This window comes from Nerophis ophidion, linkage group LG08 (assembly GCF_033978795.1).
Source record: "Nerophis ophidion isolate RoL-2023_Sa linkage group LG08, RoL_Noph_v1.0, whole genome shotgun sequence".
NCBI classification, from domain to species: Eukaryota; Metazoa; Chordata; class Actinopteri; order Syngnathiformes; family Syngnathidae; genus Nerophis; species Nerophis ophidion.
This window is the reverse complement of record NC_084618.1, coordinates 35,304,731-35,329,765: the sequence shown is the minus strand read 5'-3', so window position 1 is coordinate 35,329,765 and position 25,035 is coordinate 35,304,731. Positions and strand designations below refer to the sequence as shown.

The 25,035-nt window shown below is 42.8% G+C and overlaps 1 protein-coding gene and 1 long non-coding RNA gene across 2 annotated transcripts in view; one reads left to right on the top strand and one right to left on the bottom strand.

The window, feature by feature from the left end:
- LOC133557703 (voltage-dependent calcium channel gamma-6 subunit-like) overlaps positions 1-19,438 on the bottom strand; it is a 27,183-nt gene extending 7,745 nt beyond the window's left edge. The window contains exons 1-5 of the mRNA XM_061908407.1: positions 19,174-19,438; positions 4,560-5,014; positions 4,388-4,498; positions 4,224-4,332; positions 4,047-4,121 (exon numbers count right to left, since the gene is read on the bottom strand). Coding sequence (XP_061764391.1) covers positions 4,047-4,121; positions 4,224-4,332; positions 4,388-4,498; positions 4,560-4,751 — 487 coding nt within the window. The 5' untranslated portion in view covers positions 4,752-5,014; positions 19,174-19,438. The remainder of the gene's footprint in view (positions 1-4,046; positions 4,122-4,223; positions 4,333-4,387; positions 4,499-4,559; positions 5,015-19,173) is intronic.
- LOC133557704 (uncharacterized) lies at positions 18,776-25,035 on the top strand. The gene is made up of 3 exons (XR_009807832.1): positions 18,776-19,010; positions 22,360-24,780; positions 24,863-25,035. It is a non-coding gene; the product is annotated as an uncharacterized LOC133557704 (long non-coding RNA).

Here is a 25,035-nt window from a genome sequence, read left to right as displayed (position 1 = left end):
TTTGCCAATGATACTTGAACTTGCTTTACAAATAACATATTAATTTAAATAAAGTATCTTTTCTCCTCTGTTGACAGCGCTGTTGGCGCTGGGTTTTTTTTAGAATGGGGTCCCGTCATAAAAATGGGGTCCCACATAAAATTTTTGGGGTCCCACTTTTTTGTAAGCGTTTTGAAAACAAATGATAAACGTATGCATTGTCCTGTTATATCTCACATTATATACTGCGTTTTGGAAAAAGGTTGTCAGAAACGTTACTTAATTAACTAAAAGAAATAATATAAAAAGAAGACAAATTTGTATGTACGTATATGTTTATGTAGGGCTTCACAGTGGGAGAGGGGTTAGTGCGTCCGTCTCACAACACGAAGGTCCTGGAGTCCTCGGTTTAATTCCAGGCTCGGGATCTTTCTGTGTGGAGTTTGCATGTTCTCCCCATGAATGTGTGGGTTCCCTCCGGGTACTCCGGCTTCCTCCCACCTCCAAAGACATGCACCTGGGAATAGGTTGATTGGCAACACTAAATTGGCCCTAGTGTGTGAATGTGAGTGTGAATGTTGTCTGTCTATCTGTGTTGGCCCTGCGATGAGGTGGGGACTTGTCCAGGGTGTACCCCGTCTTCCGCCCGATTGTAGCTGAGATAGACGCTAGCACCCCCTGCGACCCCAAAAGGGAATAAGCGGTAGAAATGGATGGATGGATGGATGGATGGGATGTTAATGTATTCAGTTTTAAACATTCATTCACTTTCTTATTTCCTTTCATGTATCTAAACTTTACCGCTGCTGGTAGTTTTTTGTTTTTATTTAATAAGTTTTAAATGTATTTATTTTAGTATAAAAGTGTGAAAAGTGTTTTGCTTCAGTCGTAAAATGATAATAATGGTGTGCCGGGTATACATACATTATATATTCCAGAGGAGTCAGTGTTGCAAGGGGTTCTGGGTATTTGTTCTGTTGTGTTTATGTTTTGTTACGGTGCGAATGTTCTCCCGAAATGTGTTTGTCATTCTTGTTTGGTGTGGGTTCACAGTGTGGCGCATATTTGTAACAGTGTTAAAGTTGTTTATATGGCCAACCTCAGTGTGACCTGTATGGCTGTTGACTGAGTATGCCTTGATAGTTGATCAATCCTCGCTCTCTCGCTGTATCTGTCTCTGCCCCACCCTTACAACTGTTGCTCCGTGCGCCCACCTTCATATTTTTTTTTGTTTTTAACCCATCTTACCCTGTGCGTACATTGGAAATACACGCAACCTTGACACAAAAGTGAACAAATGTTTTAGCAACTGCTATGTAAAGGAAAAGGGGGTGGATTAAATAAGCTCAGCTTCTTCCGACTCCTTTTCGAACATGTTGAATAGAGGCACTGGAAATTGCGATGTATCATGTTCTAAATAAACACAAACTCAACACACACTCAACTAAGTGGCATACAGGAAACATTGTGGAGTGGTTGTCATGTGACAGTCATGTGACAGTCATGTGACAGTCATGTGAAAGTCATGTGACAGTCATGTAACAGGCATGTGACAGTCGATCCCAGGACATGGCTTCCCTAAAATGGCCGCTGCTGTCATGTAAACTTGGATAAGATAGCTAATTTCTAATCCTATTTTTTGCCATTAAGGGTAAATTTAACTATTCTATTGCTTTGGTAGCTTGTCAGATATCACAATTCAACATGTTTTACTGTATTTTTTGAGTGAATTCATTCGAAACAAGCTAGGACAATATTGCTTAAGATAAGCTATGGAAAGGCTGACCAGCATACTTAACAACCCTCCTAATTTTTCCGAGGGACTCCCGAATTTCAGTGCCCCTCCCGAAAATCTCCCGGGGCAACAATTCGCCCGAATTTCTTCCGATTTCCACCCGGACAACAATATTGGGGGCGTGCCTTAAAGGCACTGCATTTAACGTCTTCTCATACCTGAAAAGGAGACTATTATATATGTCTCTGTTATCCATAGTTTTATCTATAACCCATAAAGTAGGCAGGCACGGAGCTATTTCTCAGCGTGTGTGTATTCCAGCCGGGACGTTAATACACTGACACACAACATCCAGATTCCCATCGTGCTACCATGAATTGATTAACTTGGACCCCGACTTAAACAAGTTGAAAAACTTATTCGGGTGTTACCATTTAGTGATCAATTGTACGGAATATGTACAGTACTGTGCAATCTACTAATAAAAGTTTCAATCAATCAATGCTATACTTCAAAACTTCGGCAAGTAGTAATGTCCAAAAACATAACAGAGACGAAGCAGAAGAACAAACAAGAGACATGGCGACGACGATTAAGAAGAAGTACGCTTGCAAGTTCCAAAATGATTGGAAAAAATAATTTCAGTTCATCCAGGACAGCTTGGAGGGGAAGGGGTATGCCGCTTGCAAATTTTGTAGCTCAGACTTCTCCATTGAACACGGTGGCCGAACGGATATCCTCATTCATGAACGGTATATGTATATATATATATATATATATATATATATATATATATGTCTTGATTGGATTATCCAGAGAATAGTGGTCGATACCGTGGTAGAGCGCAATATGTATGTGTGGGAAAAATCACTAGACTACTTCATCTCTACAGAACTGTTTCATGAGGGGGTTCCCTCAATCATCAGGAGATTTTTTTTTTTCTCCTGATGATTGAGGGAACCCCTCATAAAACAGTTCTGTAGAGATGAAGTAGTCTTGTGATTTTTCTCACACATATATACATATATATATATAGATATATATATATATATCCATCCATCTATTTTCTACCGCTTATTCCCTTTGGGGTCGCGGGGGGCGCTGGTGCCTATCTCAGCTACAATCGGGCGGAAGGCGGGTACACCCTGGACAAGTCCCCACCTCATCGCAGGTCCAACACAGATAGACAAACAACATTCACACTCATATTCACACACTAGGGCCAATTCAGTGTTACCAATCAACCTATCCCCAGGTGCATGTCTTTGGAAGTGGGAGGAAGCCGAAGTACCCGGAAGGAACCCACGCAGTCACGGGGAGTACATGCGAAACTCCACACAGAAAGATCCCGAGCCGGGATTGACCCCTGACTACTCAGGACCTCCGTATTGTGAGGCAGACACACTAACCCCTCTGCCACCGTGAAGCCACCTCATCGCAGGGCTATATTATATATATATATATATATATATATATATATATATATATATATATATATATATATATATATATATATATATATATATATATATATATATTTATGTATATATAAGAAATACTTGTTAGGGACGGCGTGGCACAGTGGAAGATTGGCCGTGCGCAACCCGAGGGTCCCTGATTCAATCCCCACCTAGTACCAACCCCGTCACGTCCGTTGTGTCTTGAGCAAGACACTTCACCCTTGCTCCTGATGGGTGCTAGTTGGCGCCTTGCATGGCAGCTCCCTCCATCAGTGTGTGAATGTGTGTGTGAATAGGTAAATGTAGAAGTAGTGTCAAAGCGCTTTGAGTACCTTGAAGGTAGAAAAACGCTATACAAATACAACCCATTTATTATTTATTTATATACACCCCCGCTACCACCATCCCAACCCCCCAACCCTCACCCAACCCTCACCCACCCCTCCCTCACCTCAACACCCCCACACCCCCATCTCCCGAATTCGGCGGTCTCAAGGATGGTAAGAATGGGCAAACTAGATGTCTAAATTAAAACAAGCTACTCAATATGTTTACTGTTTTAATTATTCGGAATGAATATAAGGTTCATTTTTGTAATAATACATTAGAAAATAAAATGTCTTCTCTGGGTTTCACTCGTCTGTGTTATAGGTCAATAAATGTACTTCAAGTGCAAATGTCTTCTGCTAGTTCTAGTGGCAAAATGGCCATGTGATGTTTGCATCATGCGGCTGCACGGCGGCGATGAAACACTGGAGCACAACGTCGTGGGCGGACTAGTCAGCGAGGCCACGGGAGCGAAGGGTTTGGCACCAAAAAAAAAAAAAGCGTGGGCGTTGTGAGGCGACGCCGCCAAGTATGAGCTGACTCACTCTTGTGTGTCGTCTTGTTGAACACGACGGTGTTCTCCCCTGTGGTGAAGAACTTGAAGTAGGTGCAGTTGGATTCTGCAGGAAGGACGAGAGCGAGGCACAATAATTCAAATAGTTTTGAACCACGTGATTTGCATCTATTTTTTTTTACTGCAGGTCAAAGGTCAGGTAATTCACCTCCAGGCAGCTCAGCGGGTCCGCAGCTCTCTCTGGCAGGGTCGATGTCGGCCACCCACAGCGTCTTGCTGCATCCCTTCCACAGGCCCAAGTGGACCGCCGGACATGTCTGCCACACAGAAAGTCACGTGACAGGCACTAGCAGGTGAGTGTACGTGTCCTACCTGGTTGTTGTAGAAACTCTTTGAAGGTGCCAGCTCTACCCAAAACTCTGTGCACACCCCCAGGACCGTCAAAACCACGCCCACAATGGCCACGAAGAAGGCCAGCTTGATCTGTGTACAGCAACAACAGTTATGCTTAGACATGATGATAATGCTAATGGCGACGTCTAACCTTTCCTTCCTGGGCCTCCGTCATGGCGTGTCCCGTCCTGCGCCGCTTGTTGCCTCCGAACGTGCTGCGTCCACTCATGAGGCCGGCCAGGCCCCCCATGCTTTGGGCCGCGGCTACTGGCGCAGCAGTGCCAGCGGCGGCAGGTCCCACGCCACGGCCCTCCTCGTCAGTCACCAGGAAGGTCGACCACATGTCGGCGAGGACCGACCTTAGCGGACGTGATGGTGAGGAATCGGCAGTGGGAAGTCAAGTTTAAAAAAAGTAGGAACAGATTTTGCGATTTGAAGAAAATAAGCGGAAAGTGTTCATAAAAACATGTTCAGCAGAAGGCGGACATCTGCCTTTTGTTGAGGGGAAAATGCCAGCTTTGACTGAAACGTGCGACTCCACTAAAGAGTATTCGTGAACGAGTCATGAGTGAGTCGTTTGCCGGGTCAAAGGACAGAGATGGAATGCTGCATGGAAAAACAAAAAAGATATATTAGCCTCATGTTGGCTTTACTCTGATCATGCACTTCCATACTTACTTCTTTAATTCCGGTCACATAGAGAACTATACTACAGTATGTACACTGTGTACTTCCTTGGTACCTAAGACAGTGTGTGCTGACCCCAATCTATTACAGAGCTATCATTGCGACAAAAAAAACAACAATCATTATTCTCTCATAGAGATGGGCAATATGGTCTAAAACAGTGTCCAAAATCCAGCCCGCGGGAAGTCCCAAGTTCAGCATTTTTTTTTTTTCTAATTATTATTATTTAAAATCTGTCCTTTGTGATCCATTTTCTAATGCGTGTTACTCTCGGTGTCTCCTCGCCACTCAGGCAAATCATATTGTCTAAAAATGCATTTTATAAATATATATATATATATACATATATATATATATATATATATATATATATATATATATATATAAATGGTAAATAAATGGGTTGTATTTGTATAGCGCTTTTCAACCTTCAAGGTACTCAAAGCGCTTTGACACTACTTCCACATTTACCCATTCACACACACATTCACACACTGATGGAGGGAGCTGCCATGCAAGGCGCTAACCAGCACCCATCAGGAGCAAGGGTGAAGTGTCTTGCTCAGGACACAACGGACGTGACAAGGTTGTTACTAGGTGGGGATTGAACTAGGGACCCTCGGGTTGCGCACGGCAACTCTTCCACTGCGCCACGCCGTCCCTATCAATATATATATATCAATCCATTCATATCCATCCATCCATTTTCTACCGCTTGTCCCTTTTGGGGTCACGGGGGTGGCTGGAGCCTATCTCAGCTTCGTTCAGGCGGAAGGCTTTGTACACCCTGGACAAGTCGCCAGCTCTTCGCCGGGCCAATACAGATAGACAGGCAACATTCAAACTCACATTCACATAGTAAGGCCAATTTAGTGTTGCCAATCAACTTATCCCCTGGTGCATGTTTTTGGAGGTGGGAGTAAGCTGGAGTCATGGGGAGAACATGCAAACTCCAACCAATAAGATCCCGAGCCCGGGATTGAACCCAGAACTACTCAGGACCTACAGTGAGGCACATGCACTAACCTATATACATATATATATATATATATATATATATATATATATATATATATATATATATATATATATATATATATATATATATATATATATATATATACATATATATATATATAAATATATATATATATATATATATATATATATACATATATATATATATAAATATATATATATATATATATATATATATATATATATATGTATATATATATATACAGCCCGACCTCCTGACAAATTGTTTTAACCCAATGCGGCCCCCGAGTCAAAAAGTTTGGGGACCCCTGGTCTAAAATATATTTTGTCATATATGTTATTACTATATATTTTATATATGATTTATATAAACCAAATATAATGTGTTATTTGTTATATAAATGATAATCGAAGCATTTCAAAAGGAGTAACAAAGGCTCTTAATTTTGCTGCTGACATATGCGGTAAAATATTGCCCCATTTTTAGTTGTATTATTTTCTCAAAACTATTGTTAATCTATTTGCTAATTTACAAATAATATCAGGTTACTTCCTGCAGTAACTTAAACTTAGACTTAGACAAACTTTATTGATCCACAAGGGAAAGTGTTCCACATTGTTAACATGGTTTTATCTACACTTCTTTCAACGTGTACTAAGCACATATTGTTCTGTTGTTTAGCTACTTTACATTAATTTTGAGTGATATCATGATCCAATATAATGTAGTTACAGGAGCAGTATTGGTCAAACCAGTATCCATCCATCCATCCATTTTCTACCGCTTATTCCCTTTCGGGGTCGCAGGGGGCGCTGGCGCCTATCTCAGCTACAATCGGGCGGAAGGCAGGGTACACCCTGGACAAGTCGCCACCTCATCGCAGGGCCAACACAGATAGACAGACAACATTCACACTCACATTTACACACTATGGCCAATTTAGTGTTGCCAATCAACCTATCCCCAGGTGCATGTTTTTGGAAGTGGGAGGAAGCCGGAGTACCCGGAGGGAACCCACGCATTCACGGGGAGAACATGCAAACTCCACACAGAAAGATCCCGAGCCTGGATTTGAACCCAGGACTGCAGGAACTTCGTATTGTGAGGCAGACGCACTAACCCCTCTGCCACCGTCAAACCAGTAATGATACCTAAATTTGGCAGGATTAATTGAATGATTCGATTTTTGATCACAAATCCAATCAGACGAAAAACACAGGACATCAATTCAATACTCAATCCATGCATCCATCTTCAACCGCTTGTGCCTTTTGAGGTCTTCGGGGCTCTAGAGCCTATCCCAGCTACATTTGGGAGGAAGGCGTAGTACACCTTGGACAATTCGCTACCTCACCACAGGGCCAACACAGATAGACAGACAACATTCACACTCACATTTACACACTATGGCCAATTTAGTGTTGCCACTCAACCTACAAATAGTTTCCTAATACTGGTTTTGATAAACATCCTTTGGTTTTTGCCGTTATGGGGAACTGCAATTTTTCGGGAATATTGCACATCATTCACAATCCTTATGTTATGTTTGTACAACTAGCAGCCAGCGGGCCACATCCGGCCCGCCAAAGCTTTTCATTTGGCCCACCAAACCTCACCCAAATAGGCTTGATTAAACCATTAAAACTAGGGCTGATCACGTATGCAGTACTCCCCCCACCCTGAAGTGGGCAACAGCGAGGCATATGTGTCACAATGAAGCATCAGTGGGGTGAGTAGAAGAAGAGTACTCCCTCAACCCTGGAAAAAATTACAATAAATTTCAAAAAATCTGACTTTTCAACAACGACTGGACAACAAAGTATGCATGTTCTATACCGAGCAAGTGCTTGAGTTTGAAGCGACGGACACTTTGATCCAAACAAGCAACAATGGTAGAAATCCCAGCATATAAATTTAATCACAGAACCTGGTCAAATATTTGAAAGTAGATATAATTTAGGCATAAAGACATTTAGTTTGTTTTGCATTGAAATTGCTGACATTCTGATGTATTTTGTATTTGTGGCTTAGTAGTTTTTTAACTGAGAGTAATGATCAAATCTTGTTTTAATAAATGTAGTGCTAAATTTGACTTGTATAGGGCGACAACGCAAATAGTGATAAGTCATATGCAATGTTTGGTGTGTGACGGTTGTGTAATTTCTAAACGTGTAAACATGTGTAGTTTATTGTGTGAATATATTTACACTAAACATTCTATTTTATTTATGTAAAATACAAAATGGAATCCACAAAAAATACATCTTATTTTTCTTCGTATTGTTAACAAGCTGCACACGCGGGAAAGGAGTAGCGAGGGTAGAGTAATTAATTTTTTCACAGTGCAGTGTGAAAGCCGAGGTGTCTTTGCAAGGGTGATGGGTCAAATGCAGAGAATAATTTCGCCACACCTCGTGTGTGTGTGACAATCATTGGCACTTTAACTTTAACTCAACTTAAATTAAGTAAACACAGCCTCAAATAAATATAACCTGCGGAGGCCCTTTCTTACGAAAAATCCACATTTTGATGTCTGGCCCCTGAGCCTTTGGGCTCCTGAAACTGCAGCCCTTTTCATTATGTCCTTAAATAATCATGTCTTTTGTCAAAGAGGCGCACATATATGTTTCTTTTTTATACATTCTAACTTCTTATGCTAGCAAAAGTCAGCTAAAAACAAACTAATGGGATTGGCTCTATTCCGCTTATACAGCGCTCTCAAAACCTCAATTAATGTTGGAAATACATGCTGTAAGTATAGAAGTAATGTAGTTACAGGCATTTTAATAATAACATGTATTAAAGCATGCACATTAATTTTACAGACGCATCACAAAGTTACCAGTTTCCTACAACAACAACACAACTATCATGGCAGACTTCATGAGAGCCAACGACGGCTACTTTGTAACAAATGATGATCCACAACCTTATCGTTCTGAGCCTGAATATAGAGAGAACGTTTTAGAAGCTGCGTGCTAAATAGATCCAGCTTTAGGGAAACATCAAGCATCGCGCAGCAGTATTGCAGAGTGCTAAACAAGAAATACAAACTACTCTATAAACATTATAAAACAATCAGTTACTTACTGTACAATGTCTGCTCTCACTAGGATGCCAACTGATGGGATGTTTATATCTTACCGTTTGGATACAAAAATCTATCATTACCTATACGCAGGTAAAAATAAAATTAAAAAGTGGTCGTAAACGAGCGTCTTTTGTGTCTTTCCTGTCATTTCAGTGTCTAAGTTGAAAGTCAAAATTTGACCAACTTCCCGATGTATGGTCACAACCTTCTACTTTATTATTTACACGAATGACGTAGCTCACCCAAAGCTGACGAAAAAGTCACACAACGTCGCATTTGGCTCGCATTGCATTTAGACATAAGATCAGATTCCTATCGGATTTGGATTACCTCCTCATGTGGCCTGAATCTGATGCAAAAAGATTACATTTGAAGCACTTTGAAATGTTAAGACTGGCTCAAAAAATCTGATCTGTGTCGCTTGAGGGCAAAAAAATCAGATTGGGTGTGCAGTGTAAACAGGGTCATAAGGTGGTTTCTACGAATCCGATTTGGAATCCGTTCTTTTCAAATGTGACTTAAGTTTGAACGGCAATGCGACCCGAATGCGTCTTTTTCCTCAGTTTTGAGCGAGCAACATCAATCGTGTGCGTGGGGAAAGACGTAGCCCGCTAATGGAAGTGGATACTTCATCACAACAGCCAGTTTATTGAGCAAAGTCTTTTTTTCGCGGCCCAATTTTTGGTGCGCCACTAATCAATAGTGCACAAATAATAGAATACATATCTTGATACAGTATATGCATTAGATATTCTGATTCTAAAGAAATAGCGATTGTTGAAGGACCAAAAATCACGTGTACGCTTTGGTGTATTTGCTTACATGTTACGCACGTTGCGTAAGTTGTTTGCATAAGTGAGTTTAAAAATAAAGCGAATGTGGACCCATGCTGATGTTCATGTTGCCTCTTCTTAACAGCCATAAAAAGATCAGAACCCTCCCAAATATATTACACTATATATGTCCATTAATACAATGTATTACTTTAATTTATATTCACATAAAAAAACACAAATTTTAAGGTGTGCCGACTTTTATTTAATTTTGTAATAGTAGAAGCGACTTTCTTGTCCATTTACAGACTCTGGTCAATTGTTTTCACAATTTCGAACTGCACATGCAAGTGAAGTTGAGGCCACATTGGGGGCACATTTGTCATGCCCGGACACATTCTAATGCATATTCATCTGTGCGATGCGCTGAGGGCACCTCCAAGCGTGTACATCCAAGCGTGCCACTCCTGCAGCAGCTGCACTGGTGCAATCATTTAGCAATCTGCACACCTGTAGCTGATGAGAGGCCGGGCTTCTTAAGCCAGAGCAAACCTGCGTTCCAGGCCAGAACTTAATTATCTGTTCCGTACAGTAAGCCGAAACGTCTAGCTCTATGCGCACTCTCTCTCTCTGTTTCCCCACCTCCATGCTCATTCTGTGTTGTCCTGTGTCGTGTTCCCGCAGTCCCTCTCTCCCTGGATTCCCTCTGGTCTTCTTGCTGCCTTCCTGGAACTTGACCTCTCGCCTGGGCACGGACTCTGACGCCTCGCTCTTGCCCTTGATCTCACACCTGCCCACGGACCTCAGAGCTTGCTTTGCCCTTCCTGGACTTCCGCCGCTCATTCAACACGCACCTTCAACAACTCCCGGTAACACTCAACATCGACTCACTTCACATGGTTGCACACCATACACATTTTGGATTAATTACACGCCTCATTTCATATTGTATATTACAATAAATAGATCTAAACTACGTCCTGCATTCAGTGCCATCTTCTTCCCCTGCTGTACTGTAACAACATTGGGGTCTGTGTGCATTTATACGGGAGTCTGATAAAGATCACATTTTACTTGCAGTGTAAACATCCATCCATCCATCCATCCATCATCTTCCGCTTATCCGAGGTCGGGTCGCGGGGGCAGCAGCCTAAGCAGGGAAGCCCAGACTTCCCTATCTCCAGCCACTTCGTCTAGCTCTTCCCGGGGGATCCCGAGGCGTTCCCAGGCCAGCCGGGAGACATAGTCTTTCCAACGTGTCCTGGGTCTTCCCCGTGGCCTCCTACCAGCTGGACGTGCCCTAAACACATCCCTAGGGAGGCGTTCGGGTGGCATCCTGACCAGATGCCCGAACCACCTCATCTGGCTCCTCTCGATGTGGAGGAGCAGCGGCTTTACGTTGAGCTCCTCCCGGATGGCAGAGCTTCTCACCCTATCTCTAAGGGAGAGACCCACCACCCGGCGGAGGAAACTCATTTCGGCCGCTTGTACCCGTGATCTTATCCTTTCGGTCATGACCCAAAGCTCATGACCATAGGTGAGGATGGGAACGTAGATCGACCGGTAAATTGAGAGCTTTGCCTTCCGGCTCAGCTCCTTCTTCACCACAACGGATCGATACAACGTCCGCATTACTGAAGACGCCGCACCGATCCGCCTGTCGATCTCACGATCCACTCTTCCCCCACTCGTGAACAAGACTCCTAGGTACTTGAACTCCTCCACTTGGGGCAGGGTCTCCTCCCCAACCCGGAGATGGCACTCCACCCTTTTCCGGGCGAGAACCATGGACTCGGACTTGGAGGTGCTGATTCTCATTCCGGTCGCTTCACACTCGGCTGCGAACCGATCCAGTGAGAGCTGAAGATCCCGGCCAGATGAAGCCATCAGGACTACATCATCTGCAAAAAGCAGAGACCTAATCCCGTGGCCACCAAACCGGAACCCCTCAACGCCTTGACTGCGCCTAGAAATTCTGTCCATAAAAGTTATGAACAGAATCGGTGACAAAGGACAGCCTTGGCGGAGTCCAACCTTCACTGGAAACGTGTCCGACTTACTGCCAGCAATGCGGACCAAGCTCTGACACTGATCATACAGGGAGCGGACTGCCACAATAAGACATTCCGATACCCCATACTCTCTGAGCACTCCCCACAGGACTTCCCGAGGGACACGGTCGAATGCCTTCTCCAAGTCCACAAAGCACATGTAGACTGGTTGGGCAAACTCCCATGCACCCTCAAGAACCCTGCCGAGAGTATAGAGCTGGTCCACAGTTCCACGACCAGGACGAAAACCACACTGTTCCTCCTGAATCCGAGGTTCGACTATCCGGCGAAGCCTCCTCTCCAGTACACCTGAATAAACCTTACCGGGAAGGCTGAGGAGTGTGATCCCACGATAGTTGGAACACACCCTCCGGTCCCCCTTCTTAAAGAGAGGGACCACCACCCCGGTCTGCCAATCCAGAGGTACCGCCCCCGATGTCCACGCGATGCTGCAGAGTCTTGTCAACCAAGACAGCCCCACAGCATCCAGAGCCTTAAGGAACTCCGGGCGGATCTCATCCACCCCCGGGGCCTTGCTGCCGAGGAGCTTTTTAACTACCTCAGCGACCTCAGCCCCAGAAATAGGAGAGTCCACTACAGATTCCCCAGGCACCGCTTCCTCAAAGAAAGACGTGTTGGTGGGATTGAGGAGGTCTTCGAAGTATTCCCTCCACCGATCCACAACATCCGCAGTCGAAGTCAGCAGAACACCATCCGCACCATACACGGTGTTGATAGTGCACTGCTTCCCCTTCCTGAGGCGCCGTATGGTGGTCCAGAATCGCTTCGAAGCCGTCCGGAAGTCGTTTTCCATGGCTTCCCCGAACTCTTCCCATGTCCGAGTTTTTGCCTCCGCGACCGCTAAAGCTGCACACCGCTTGGCCCGTCGGTACCCGTCCACTGCCTCCGGAGTCCTATGAGCCAAAAGAACCCGATAGGACTCCTTCTTCAGCTTGACGGCATCCCTCACTGCTGGTGTCCACCAACGGGTTCTGGGATTACCGCCACGACAGGCACCAACAACCTTGCGGCCACAGCTCCAATCAGCCGCCTCGACAATAGAGGTTCGGAACATGGTCCACTCGGACTCAATGTCCCGCACCTCCCTCGTGACATGTTCAAAGTTCTCCCGGAGGTGTGAAGTGTAAACAGCTGGAAAAAAATCTAAATAAAAAAAAGCCAGATTTGGGCCATTTTGGCCCCGCGGTGAAAACGTAGTATTAGACGCGGCTTTGCACTATGACGAGGCGTTACATTTCGCGGCAGCTCTCTTGCTGTCAAATTTGCGGGACACAGCTAGAATGTGTCATCAACAGGCATTATTACAATATAATTTCGGTATATCCCGTATATCACCTATATCTTTGGTTCTTCAACTTTGTTCACCAAAGACCATCAATCAATCAATCAATCAATGTTTATTTATATAGCCCTAAATCACAAGTGTCTCAAAGGGCTGCACAAACCACTACGACATCCTCGGAAGAACCCACGTAAGGGCAAGGAAAATTCACACCCAGTGGGCAAGGAGAACCCACACCCAGTGGGACGTCGGTGACAATGATGACTATGAGAACCTTGGAGAGGACCACATATGTGGGCAATTCACCGACCTCCCTCCCCCACTAGGGGACCGAAAGCAATGGATGTCGTGCGGGTCAAACATGATACTGTAAAAAGTTCAATCCATAGTGGATCCAACACAGCCGCGAGAGTTCAGTTCAACGCGGATCCAAGACAGCAGCGAGAGTCCCGTCCAAAGGAAACCATCCCAAGCGCAGTCGGATCAGCAGCCTAGAGATGTCCCCAACCGATACACAACCGATACACCTCAGAAAACACTTCGCTCTCGAAGTACCACCATAATGACCAACATTAAAATACAGTAGTGGCTTAAGTATTCATTAAAAACAAGGAAGAGGATTTGTTTAACAAGTATATTTTAACAAATATAGTTTGGCCACTGTAACATTACACACAGTTTGAACAGTGACACTGTGTTTGAATAGTTACTAGATGGAGCCCGCTAGTGGTACACATACCACGGTTTGAGAATAACTGCTGTATATCATGGAAACCTATTCTCTCATATTTAATTGTATATATCAAGTTAGTTAGGCTGACCATATTCTGAAATCCCAAAAAGAGGACATATATAAGCACGCCAAGTAGGTGAAAATTTGCCAATGATACTCGAACTTGCTTTATAAATAATATATTTATTTAAATTAAGCATTTTTTCTCCTCTGTTGACTGCAGTAATGGCGCTAGGGATTTTTAAAATGGGGTTCCAGGGACCCCATCAAGTCATAAAAATGGGGGCCCACGGTAAATTTTTGGGGTCCCACTTTTTTGTAAGCGTTTTGAAAACAAATGATAAACGTATTCATTATCCAGTTGTATATCACATTATTTATCGTGTTTGGAAAAAGGTTGTCATAAACGTTGCTTAATTCATTAAAAAAAAATTATAAAAAAAGAAAACAAATGTGTATACATATGTAAATGTTTTCAGTTATAACAATTCATTCACTTTCTTCTTTCCTTCATGGATCTGAACTTTACTGCTGCTGGTAGTTTTTTCTATTTTCTTATTTAATAAGTTTTAGGTGTATTTATTTCAGTATAAAAGTGTAAAACGTGTTTTGCTTCGGTCATGAAATGATGATAATGGTGTGCCAGGGCCTACATACATTTTATATTTAACGCTTAAATCTCTGGGGTCTACATCAACTTCACATCTATCCCTCATTTCAAAATGTTTTACTTTTTTATGATGTTTTTCTGTTTTCTGCTCTTTTTTGTCAAACAAAACTATGTTTTTAAAGGCAGACACACAAAATATGAAAAATCTTCCACCAAAAAAAAATGTCCTTAGTGGAATATTTGATGTGAAGTAATGGGAACCTTAGATAGGTCAATAACTCATAATAACATTGAGTTTGATTCAATATTATGTTTTGAGCAATGACAGTTTGAAAGAAAAAAAACAGCTTTGTTGTATTAGTCAACATTGAAACTTTTTCTGAATTACATTTCACCTTTAAGCTTTTTTATTTCACTTTTCTTATGTTTTAATTTATTTTAATAGTATTTTTAGAATGTGCCGTGGGCCTTTAAAACATTAGCTGTGGGCCGCAAATGGCCTCTTTGGCACACTTTTGAAAGCCCTGCTATAGATAATAAAAAATTACATCTGATGAATCTATCGCATTTATCATAACACACGGTCACCATCTCTGCTTCAGTAAACAATGACGGTGATGACGTCACTGTCAGCGATGCTAACACTTCAACCACTTCTTCAAAAGACTCCTTTTGAACACTCCTCGCACATCAACACTTCAAAAGGCAAACAACTGCCCCGTTTTTTTGACCTGCAAAGTATGTTTTTGAGGTGGAGGAGTCTACTCGGGTGCTGGTTAGCTTGAAGCTAACAGCTAGCCTGTCTCCATCCTCGAACGATGTGGATCCAGCGGGAGATTAAAGTGAAGTTTCAATGGGCTCACAAATACTAAAATAACTAATTTACTGTAGTTAAAAATGTTGACTTTACACTCACTTTAGTGTTTACCAAGAAGTCGATTTCCTTTTCATATATATGTCTTGATTGGATTATCCAGAGAATAGTGCTCGATACCGTGGTAGAGCGCAATATGTAGGTGTGGGAAAAATCACAAGACTACTTCATCTCTACAGAACTGTTTCATGAGGGGTTCCCTCAATCATCAGGAGATTTTAATGGAAGCATTCACATACAATGGTTTATATACTGTACCCACCAACTCTGTGCCCTATATAAACCATTGTATGTGAATGCTTCCATTAAAATTTCCTGATGATTGAGGGAACCCCTCATGAAACAGTTCTGTAGAGATGAAGTAGTCTTGTGATTTTTCCCACACCTACATATATATACATATATATATAGAATAGAATAGAGTTTTATTGTCATTATTGCAATGAACAGGTTCAAAGAACAACGAAATTGGAGCAGCTCCTCCTAAGGTGCATATACAATATATATATATCCATCCATCCATCAATTTTCTACCGCTTATTCCCTTTTGGGGTCGCGGGGGGCGCTGGCACCTATCTCAGCTACAATCGGGCGGAAGGCGGAGTACACCCTGGACAAGTCGCCACCTCATTGCAGGGCCAACACAGATAGACAGACAACATTCACACTCACACACTGGGCCAATTTAGTGTTGCCAATCAACCTATCCCCAGGTGCATGTCTTTGGAAGTGGGAGGAAGCCGGAGTACCCGGAGGGAACCCACGCATTCACGGGGAGAACATGCAAACTCCACACAGAAAGATCCCGAGCCTGGGATTGAACCCAAGACTGCAGGACCTTCGTATTGTGAGGCAGACGCACTAACCCCTCTGCCACCGTGAAGCCTATACACACATATGTGTATATATATATACTGTATATATATATATATATATATATATATATATATATATATATATATATATATATATATATATATATATATATATATATATATATATATATATATATATATATATATATATATATATATATATATATATATATATATATATATATATAACGGTACCTTAACCCTGGACCTACATTTAAAATACACGCAACACTACTTCAAAATGCCGGACATTTAACGCATTTATAAAAACCCGCCCGGACACCTCGCAAAAGAGGACATGTCCGGAGAAAAGAGGACGTATGATCAGTCTAAGTTAGTCCCTCCCCTTCTGCTACGTAGTCAAGTTGGCGACTACTAGAAGGTTGTAAGGCTCCGTCACTACAAACTCACCCCCAACCACTGGGTACTGACAAGCGCACTACGGTTTTGCTTTGCAATGTGAATGCATTTAACACATGCCAGCAATTGTGGCTGTGCGATAGTATGTGTGTAAACCACACTTCTTGACACCTTAAGAGTCACGCTGGACATCAATCACACAGCTCTTTCGGCTCGTTGACGAGCACTCTCGTCCCTCAATCTGCTGACCCTGGTCGTTCCCTGGTCCAGTGTGAAGGAGGGTTGCAGATGCACTAATGCTAAGTGTAAGTGTTGAACTGTAACAAGACCACAGGTAACAAGGCTAAGTGCATGCCAAAGCAGCAGTGACGCTATATTCGGACTCCAGTGCTCTGGAATGCTCTCCTGGTAACAGTTACAGACGCTACCTCAGTAGAAGCATTTAAGTCCCATCTTAAAACTTATTTGTATACTCTAGCCCAGGGGTAGGGAACCTATGGCTGTAGAGCCAGATGTGGCTCTTTTAATGACTGCATCTGGCTCTCAGATACATCTTAGCTGACATTGCTTAACACGATAAGTAATGAATAGTTCCGCTGGTAATCACAGTGTTAAAAATAACGTTAAAAATATAAAACATTCTCTTGGGGCGGTATAGCTCGGTTGGTAGAGCGGCCGTGCCGGCAACTTCAGGGTTCCAAGTTCGATACCTGCTTCTGCCATCCTAGTCTATGTCGTTGTGTCCTTGGGCAAGACACTTTACCCACCTGCACCCAGTGCCAACCACACTGGTTTAATTGTAACTTAGATATTGGGTTTCACAATGTAAAGCGCTTTGAGTCACTTGAGGAAAAAGCGCTATATAAATATAATTCATTTTACTTCATGCATTTTAATCCATCCATCCGTTTTTCTACCGCACCTGTTCAAGAAGTCACATCAATGGTAAGAAGTATTTTATTTATTATTGGTTAGCATCAGAATAAAAATGTTATATATAAAAAAAGACTTATTATACTCTAAAAATGTAATTGTATTCAGTGTTAAAAATTATTATGTGACTCTCACAGTGATACACTTTAAAATATTTGGCTTTCATGGCTCTCTCAGCCAAAAAGGTTCCCCACCCCTACTCTAGCCTTTAAATAGACCCCCTTTTTTGACCAGTTGACCCGTTTCTTTTCTTTTCTCCTCTGCCCCCCTCTGCACAGGTGCGGTGGCCATGGATGAAGTGCTGGCTATCCAGAGTCGGGACCCGGGGTAGACCGCTCGTCTGTGCATTGGTTGGGGACATCTCTGTGCTGCTGACCCGTCTCCACCCGGGATAGTCTCCTGCTGGCCCCACTATGGACTGGACTCTCACTATTATGTTAGATCCACTATGGACTGGACTTTCCCAATATCACGCTAGACCCAATTGACGTCCATTGCATCCAGTCTCCCATGGGGGTGAGGTGGTCACCCACATCCGCAGTCCTCTCCAAGATTTCTCATAGTCATTCATATTGACATCCCACTGGGTTGTGAGTTTTTGCTTGCCCTTATGTGGGCTCTGAACTGAGGATGTCTTTGTAGCTTGTGCAGCCTTTTGAGACACGTTTGATTTACGGCTACATCAATAAACATTGATTGATTGATTGATTGATTGATTGATTGATAGATATAACCCCTAAGGCCGCTTTAGCCAATCAGGGGAAAAGGACGTTCATTCAGTTCCTGACTTGTATTAACAATCCATCAACAAAACAGACGAGCTTGCGGGAGTCTACATTGAGGTCCAACTTTAGCGTGCCAGGCTGATAAAAAAACCCAGCACTTGAAATCAAAAGCTGTCGTCTATTCCTGGACCTGCCATGCTTCCTCAGCAGCTTCAAGACGGCCATCTTTTTTTAGAAGCTGCCGTACCTTCTTGCACCAGCAGGGTTAACGTCACGATGTGCGTGTGTGCAACGTTGAGAGACTTTCTCTCCGAGCCAAGATAAAAGAAATGAACCGATTGAATGCATCACAACATATCATAGCCATCCCGAGGTACTGTGCAAACGTGCCACCTAGTGGCTGTCTTGCAAAAAAAGTCAAACATTTGGCAACGGATGAAGAAAAAAATAATTGTGAGATGTTGTCCTCGACGGCAACGTCGTAAATGCCCTAATGCAACAAATGTATTTTTTTAGGGAGCGATGCGAGGCATTGGTGAACCGGGCGTGAACAAGTAGATAGTACCACTACTGCCATGCATTGAAGGGTGAGTAAAATTTGGTAAAGTTTCGCGTTTGGGTGAATCTGACAGTGACAGTTTAGCAGCTGGTAGGTCACACGCACACATGGCGTCAGCATATAAAAGGTTCAGAGCAACAAAGCAGCGTGTCACCTTTTAGCTTTAAATTAAAATAAAAAAGTGAAGTTACCTGACATCCAGTTCGGCTGCTCTCCTGCCTAAAAGGCATGGGATTAGAAGAGTGCAGCCTGAGGAAGAAACTCATTAGAGCAGCGAGCGGCGACAAACACCTTCTGACATGTTGAGCGCCTGAAAATATCTCCTCCACATCCTCCAAATATAGGCCATCGTAAAGCAGCCTCATGGGAGATTAGCCTCCAATTTATCATCACACAAGCCAGGAGACCATTTCCATGATACAACCCCCCACCCCTCACACACACACACACACACACACACACACACACACACACACACACACACACACACACACACACACACACACGCAAACACGCCCTCCTTAGCCCTGACCCCTGCTGACACAAGTCAAGACGTGAGCGCGTTAACATGACACACATTGTTCAGTCTTGAACACAACAATGATGTTAACAAGCTGCTCACCGCCTATGTGTGTATTTGTGTGTGAGTTGCATGTCTGTGTGTTAGCATCCAAACACTTTTCAACTGTATTATACTTGCACGGTATTTAATGACGTGTCACCGTTTTATGTCTGCGTGTGTTTGTGTGTATTGTAAGTGCAGACCCACAAACACCTCTGTGTAGACGTGTTTGCATAGTGTCTAATTGCATATCAACTGTGTGTTAGCTTTAGTCACTTATGTGTACGTGTTTTGTACGTGCAAACTGTCCAATGACGCATGTCAGAGTGTGCGTGTGTGTGTTTTGTACATGCAGTGTCTAATGTTGCAAATCAGTGTGTTAGCTTACAGACACTTTTCCATGTGTGTTTGTGTGTGCGCATGTGTGTGTGTGTGTGTCTATTTCTGACACCCACCTGTTAATGACATCAGAGCTGACCCTTGGGGGGTGTTCGGGTTGAGGTGGTTGGTTTGGGGTGGCTGGGTGGGTATCACATTGTGTGTGTGTGTGTGTGTGTGTGTGTGTGTGTGTGTGTGTGTGTGTGTGTGTGTGTGTGTGTGTGTGTGTGTGTGTGTGTGTGTGTGTGTGTGTGTGTGTGTGTGTGTCTTCAGATATTCAGATGATTACATCAAGTTGTGGTCCAACATTGTAGAAAATGCTGCAGTAAATCCACTCTTAGTGTTGAGTAGTCTTAGCCAACCAGGTCGTGGGAGGGGCCTATCACTTCCTGTGTCCATATACGTCAACGTCTCCAACGACTGCAGTGCACAACGGAGACTTGCAGTGAAAGGACCTCTCCACGGAATGGCGCCACTATGCTGAGCTCTAAACATGGACTCACAGTCATGACCCCATGTCAGTGGTCGTCGCTAGAATATTATGTAACACGCTTAGGCTTGAGAAAGAGGTGACGACCTGTTGGGAGGCTGTCAAGAAACACCTGACGCCGTAAAAATAAATGTCGCCTTCACGTGTGGTCAACAGCTATCTATCTGTCTATATATATATATAGATATATATATATATATATATATATCTATAAATATACATATATATATATATATATATATATATATATATATATATATATATATATATATATATATATATTAATGACACTAAAAAAAAAGGTATATTGTTCATTTGAGTCAGCAATTCAACTTCAAATGTAAAACTAAAATGTATAAATAATTACCTGCAAAGTGACATATGTAAAGCCTTTTTTAATTTTTTTTAATTTGAACATCATTACTTACAGTTTTGGAAAACTCCAAAATTTCTGATATTTTCAATTCAAGGTTTTCATGAGCTGTAAACCATAATCAACCAAATTGTATCAAAATAAGGCTTGGAATATCTTGAATTTCATTTTACAAACCCCAAAAGCAGTGAAGTTGGCAGAATTGTGTAAATGATAAAAAAAACAGAATACAATGATTTGCAAATCCTTTCCAACCTATATTCATTAGAATAGACTGTACATTTAATGTTTGAACTGGAAAGCTGTGTTATTTTTTGCAAATATTAGCTCATTTGGAATTTGATGCCTGCAACATGTTTTAAAAAAGCTGGCACATGTGGCAAAATAGACTGAGAAAGTTGAAGAATGCTCATCAAATACTTATTTGGAACATCTCACAGGTGGACACCAATCATGGGTGCCATGATTGGGTATAAAAGCAGCCTCCATGAAATGCTCAGTCATTCACAAACAAGGATGGGGCGAGGGTAACGAATTTGTGAATAAATGCATGAGCAAATTGTCGAACAGTTTAAGAACAACATTTCTCAAAAAGCTATTGTAAATAATTTAGGTATTTCACCATCAATAATATACGATCAATAATATCATCAAAAGGTTTAGAGAATCTGAAAAAAATAACTCCACGGAGCTTGGATCCCTCGGGCGGTACTGCATCAAAAAGCGACAAGGAATATCACCATTCTGGCTCAGGAACACTTCAGAAAACCACTGTCAGTAACTGCAGTTTGTCGCTACATCTGTAAGTGCAAGTTAAAACTCTACTATGCAAAGCGAAAGCTATTTATCAACAACACCCAGAAATGCCGCCGGCTGGGCCCGAGCTCATCTAAGATGGACTGATGCAAAGTAAAAAGTGTTCTGTGGTCTGATCAATCCACATCTCAAAATGTTTTGAGAAACTGTGGACGTTGTGTCCTCCGGAACAAAGAGGAAAAGAACTATCCGGATTGTAATAGGCGCAAAGTTCAAAAGCCATTATCTGTGATGGTATGGGGGTGGTATGGGCTTCACGGTGGAAGAGGGGTTAGTGCGTCTGCCTCACAGTACGAAGGTCCTGAGTAGTCAGGGTTCAATCCCGGGCTCGGGATATTTCTGTGTGGAGTTTGCATGTTCTCCCCGTGAATGCGTGGGTTTCCGCCGGATACTCCGGCTTCCTCCCACTTCCAAAGACATGCACCTGGGGATAGGTTGATTGGCAACACTAAATTGGCCCTAGTGTGTGAATGTGAGTGTGAATGTTGTCTGTCTATCTGTGTTGGCCCTACGATGAGGTGGCGACTTGTCCAGGGTGTACCCCGCCTTCCGCCCGATTGTAGCTGAGATAGGCGCCAGCGCCCCCCGCGACCCCAAAAGGGAACAAGCGGTAGAAAATGGATGGATGGATGGTATGGGGGTGTATTAGTGCCCAAGGCATAGGTAACTTGCACATCTGTAAAAGCACCATTAATACTGAAGAGTACATATATTTTTTTATTGTATTTTTTATTTTATTTTATTATTTTTTTCCCAAGATGGCGCCGCTGGAGTGGCTGCTGGTGACAAAGGGTGGCACCTTCATGACTTCTGCGGTGCTTTTTTGTGAACTTCTGAATCTGCCTCCCAGGAGTTTTTTGGCCATGGAGACCAGCTGCTGGGTCTCTGCCACACCAGAGTCAGTTGGAGAGACTGGAGGAGATGCGGATAAAGAGACAGGGGAGCGGAGCTAGCGTTGAGCGCCGGGATGGGCTAGCTTCACAATGTCTCGGCTGAGTGAGCAGGTATCGGACAACTCGGTGTCCTTAGATGCATCCTTGATCATCCATGCGGACTGGACACTGGCCAAGTTAGTGGGCGGCCGAGAGGGGAGTCGGCTCTCTTGGTTGCTTTGTTGGGTCTGCTCCTGTCTCTGGCCATGCTCCCTTCACACCAGCAGACGATGGTGCGGAACACCGCAGAGGCCACCACAGTGTATATGTTTATTTAACTTTTTATCCATAGCTGTATATAGAAGTGGCTGCATGTTGCATCTGCTCTGCTCTTTTAATGTCTTTAATGTCCTTTGTGTTAATTGATGTTTGATGTTTCTCGAGAGGGATGTGTGCTATGGCTATGGGTTGTTTTTCCCTTGGCCTCAGTCTGGACCCCTCACCAGGGGCCCAGGCTTAGAACGATTTTTTTTTCTAAAGCCCCACACCTCCCCCATTGTTTACCTGTATCTCACCTTTTTTGTAAGCGGCACCAGAAGTTGGCAGATCTGTAAGCGATCCCCTGTTCTGTCTCCCTGTAATGTTTGTCCGATCTTGAATGGGATTGTGCTGAAAATTTTAATTTCCCCTCGGGGATTCATAAAATATTTCTGATTCTGATTCTGATTCTGATACAAGCTTTGGAGCAACATATGTTGCCATCCAAGCAACGTTATCATGGACGCCCCTGCTTATTTCAGCAAGACAATGCCAAGCCACGTGTTACAACAGCATGGCTTCATAGTAAAAGAGTGCGGGTACTAGACTAGCCTGCCTGTAGTCCAGACCTGTCCCCCATTAAAAATGTGTGGAGCAATATGAAGCCTAATATACCACAACGGAGACTCCAAACTTTTGTAAAACAACTGAAACTGTACATCAAGCAAGAGTGGGATATAATTCCACCTGAAAATCTTCAAAAACTGGTCTTCTCAGTTCCCAAACATTTACCGAGTGTTGTTAAAAGGAAAGGCCATGACACACAGTGGAAAAAATAACCCCAATGACAACTTTTTTGCAACGTGTTGCTGCCATTAAATTTTAAATTGATGATTATTTGCATAAACAAAAATAAGATTCTCAGTTCGAACATTAAATATATTTTCTTTGTAGTTTATTCAATTGAATATAAGTTTAAGATAATTAGGAATTCATTATATTCTGTTTTTATTTACAAATTAAACAACGTACCAACTTCATATGTCATATCCTACGTTCACGTTGTGAATCTAATTGCTCAAATCAACTAACTTTTGTCAATGTTAAAAAAAAAATTGAGTTTGACCTGTACAGTACATCTGGAAAGTATTTGCAGCGCTTGACTTTTTCCACATTTTGTTGTTCCAAAATAGAAGAAAATTAATTTTTGTCCTCAACATTCTACATATGATACCTTTTTTAATTTGAAAAGGTGTTTTTCTTTGGAAATAGTTGTACAGAGTATTGGGCGGAAATGCCCAATACTCTGTACAACACCTCTCAAGCTACATCAGGGTGAAGACACATTAATTTTCAAATCTCTCCAAGGACGTTCAATCGGATTCAAGTCTGGGCTCTGGCTCAGCCACTCAAGGACAAGTTACTGAATTGTCCTGAAGCCATTTCTTTGATATCATGGCTGTGTGGTTAGGTTCATTGTCCTGCTGAAATATGAACTGTTGCCCCAGTCTGAGTTTACGAGCACTCTGGAACAGGTTTTCATCCAGGATGTCTCTGTACATTGCTGTACATTTTCCCTCTATCCTGACTAGTCTCCCAGTTCCTGCCACTCCAAAACCATTCCCACAGCATGATGCTGCCACCACTGTGCTTTACTGTAAAGATGGTATTGGCCTGGTGATGAGTGGTGCCTGGTTTCCATCAAAATGGCGCCTGGCATTCACGCCGAAGAGTTCAATCTTAATCTCATCAGACCAGAGAATTTTGTTCTCTCTCTCTTTCTCTCTCTCATTGTGTGTCTCTGTCTCTCTCTCGTGGTTACCTCCCTGACTAGGGCCCTTCTGTCCCCATCGCTAAGTTTAGGCGGCCAGCCAGCTCTAGGAAATGTCCTGACTATTCCAAACTTCTTCCATTTACAGATGATGAAGGCCACTGTGCTAATTGACACATTCGAGGCAGCAGATACAGTACTGTACCCTTCTCTATATTTGCGCCTCAAGATAATCCTGTCTTGGAGGTCTACAGACACTTCCTTCGACTTCATTACTGGTTTGTGCTCTGCCACGCACTGATCTTATATGAGGAGGTGTGTGCTTTTCAAATCATGTCCAATCAACTGATTTTTCCACAGGTGGGCTCCAGCTAAGCTGGAGGAACATCTCAAGGATGAACAGTTGAAACAGGAGGCACCTCAACTCACTTTTGAGATTCATAGCAAAGACTGTGAATACTTACTATATGTACATGTAATGACTTAATGTTCTTTCTTTTAATACATTTACAAACATTTCAATAGAAAACTTT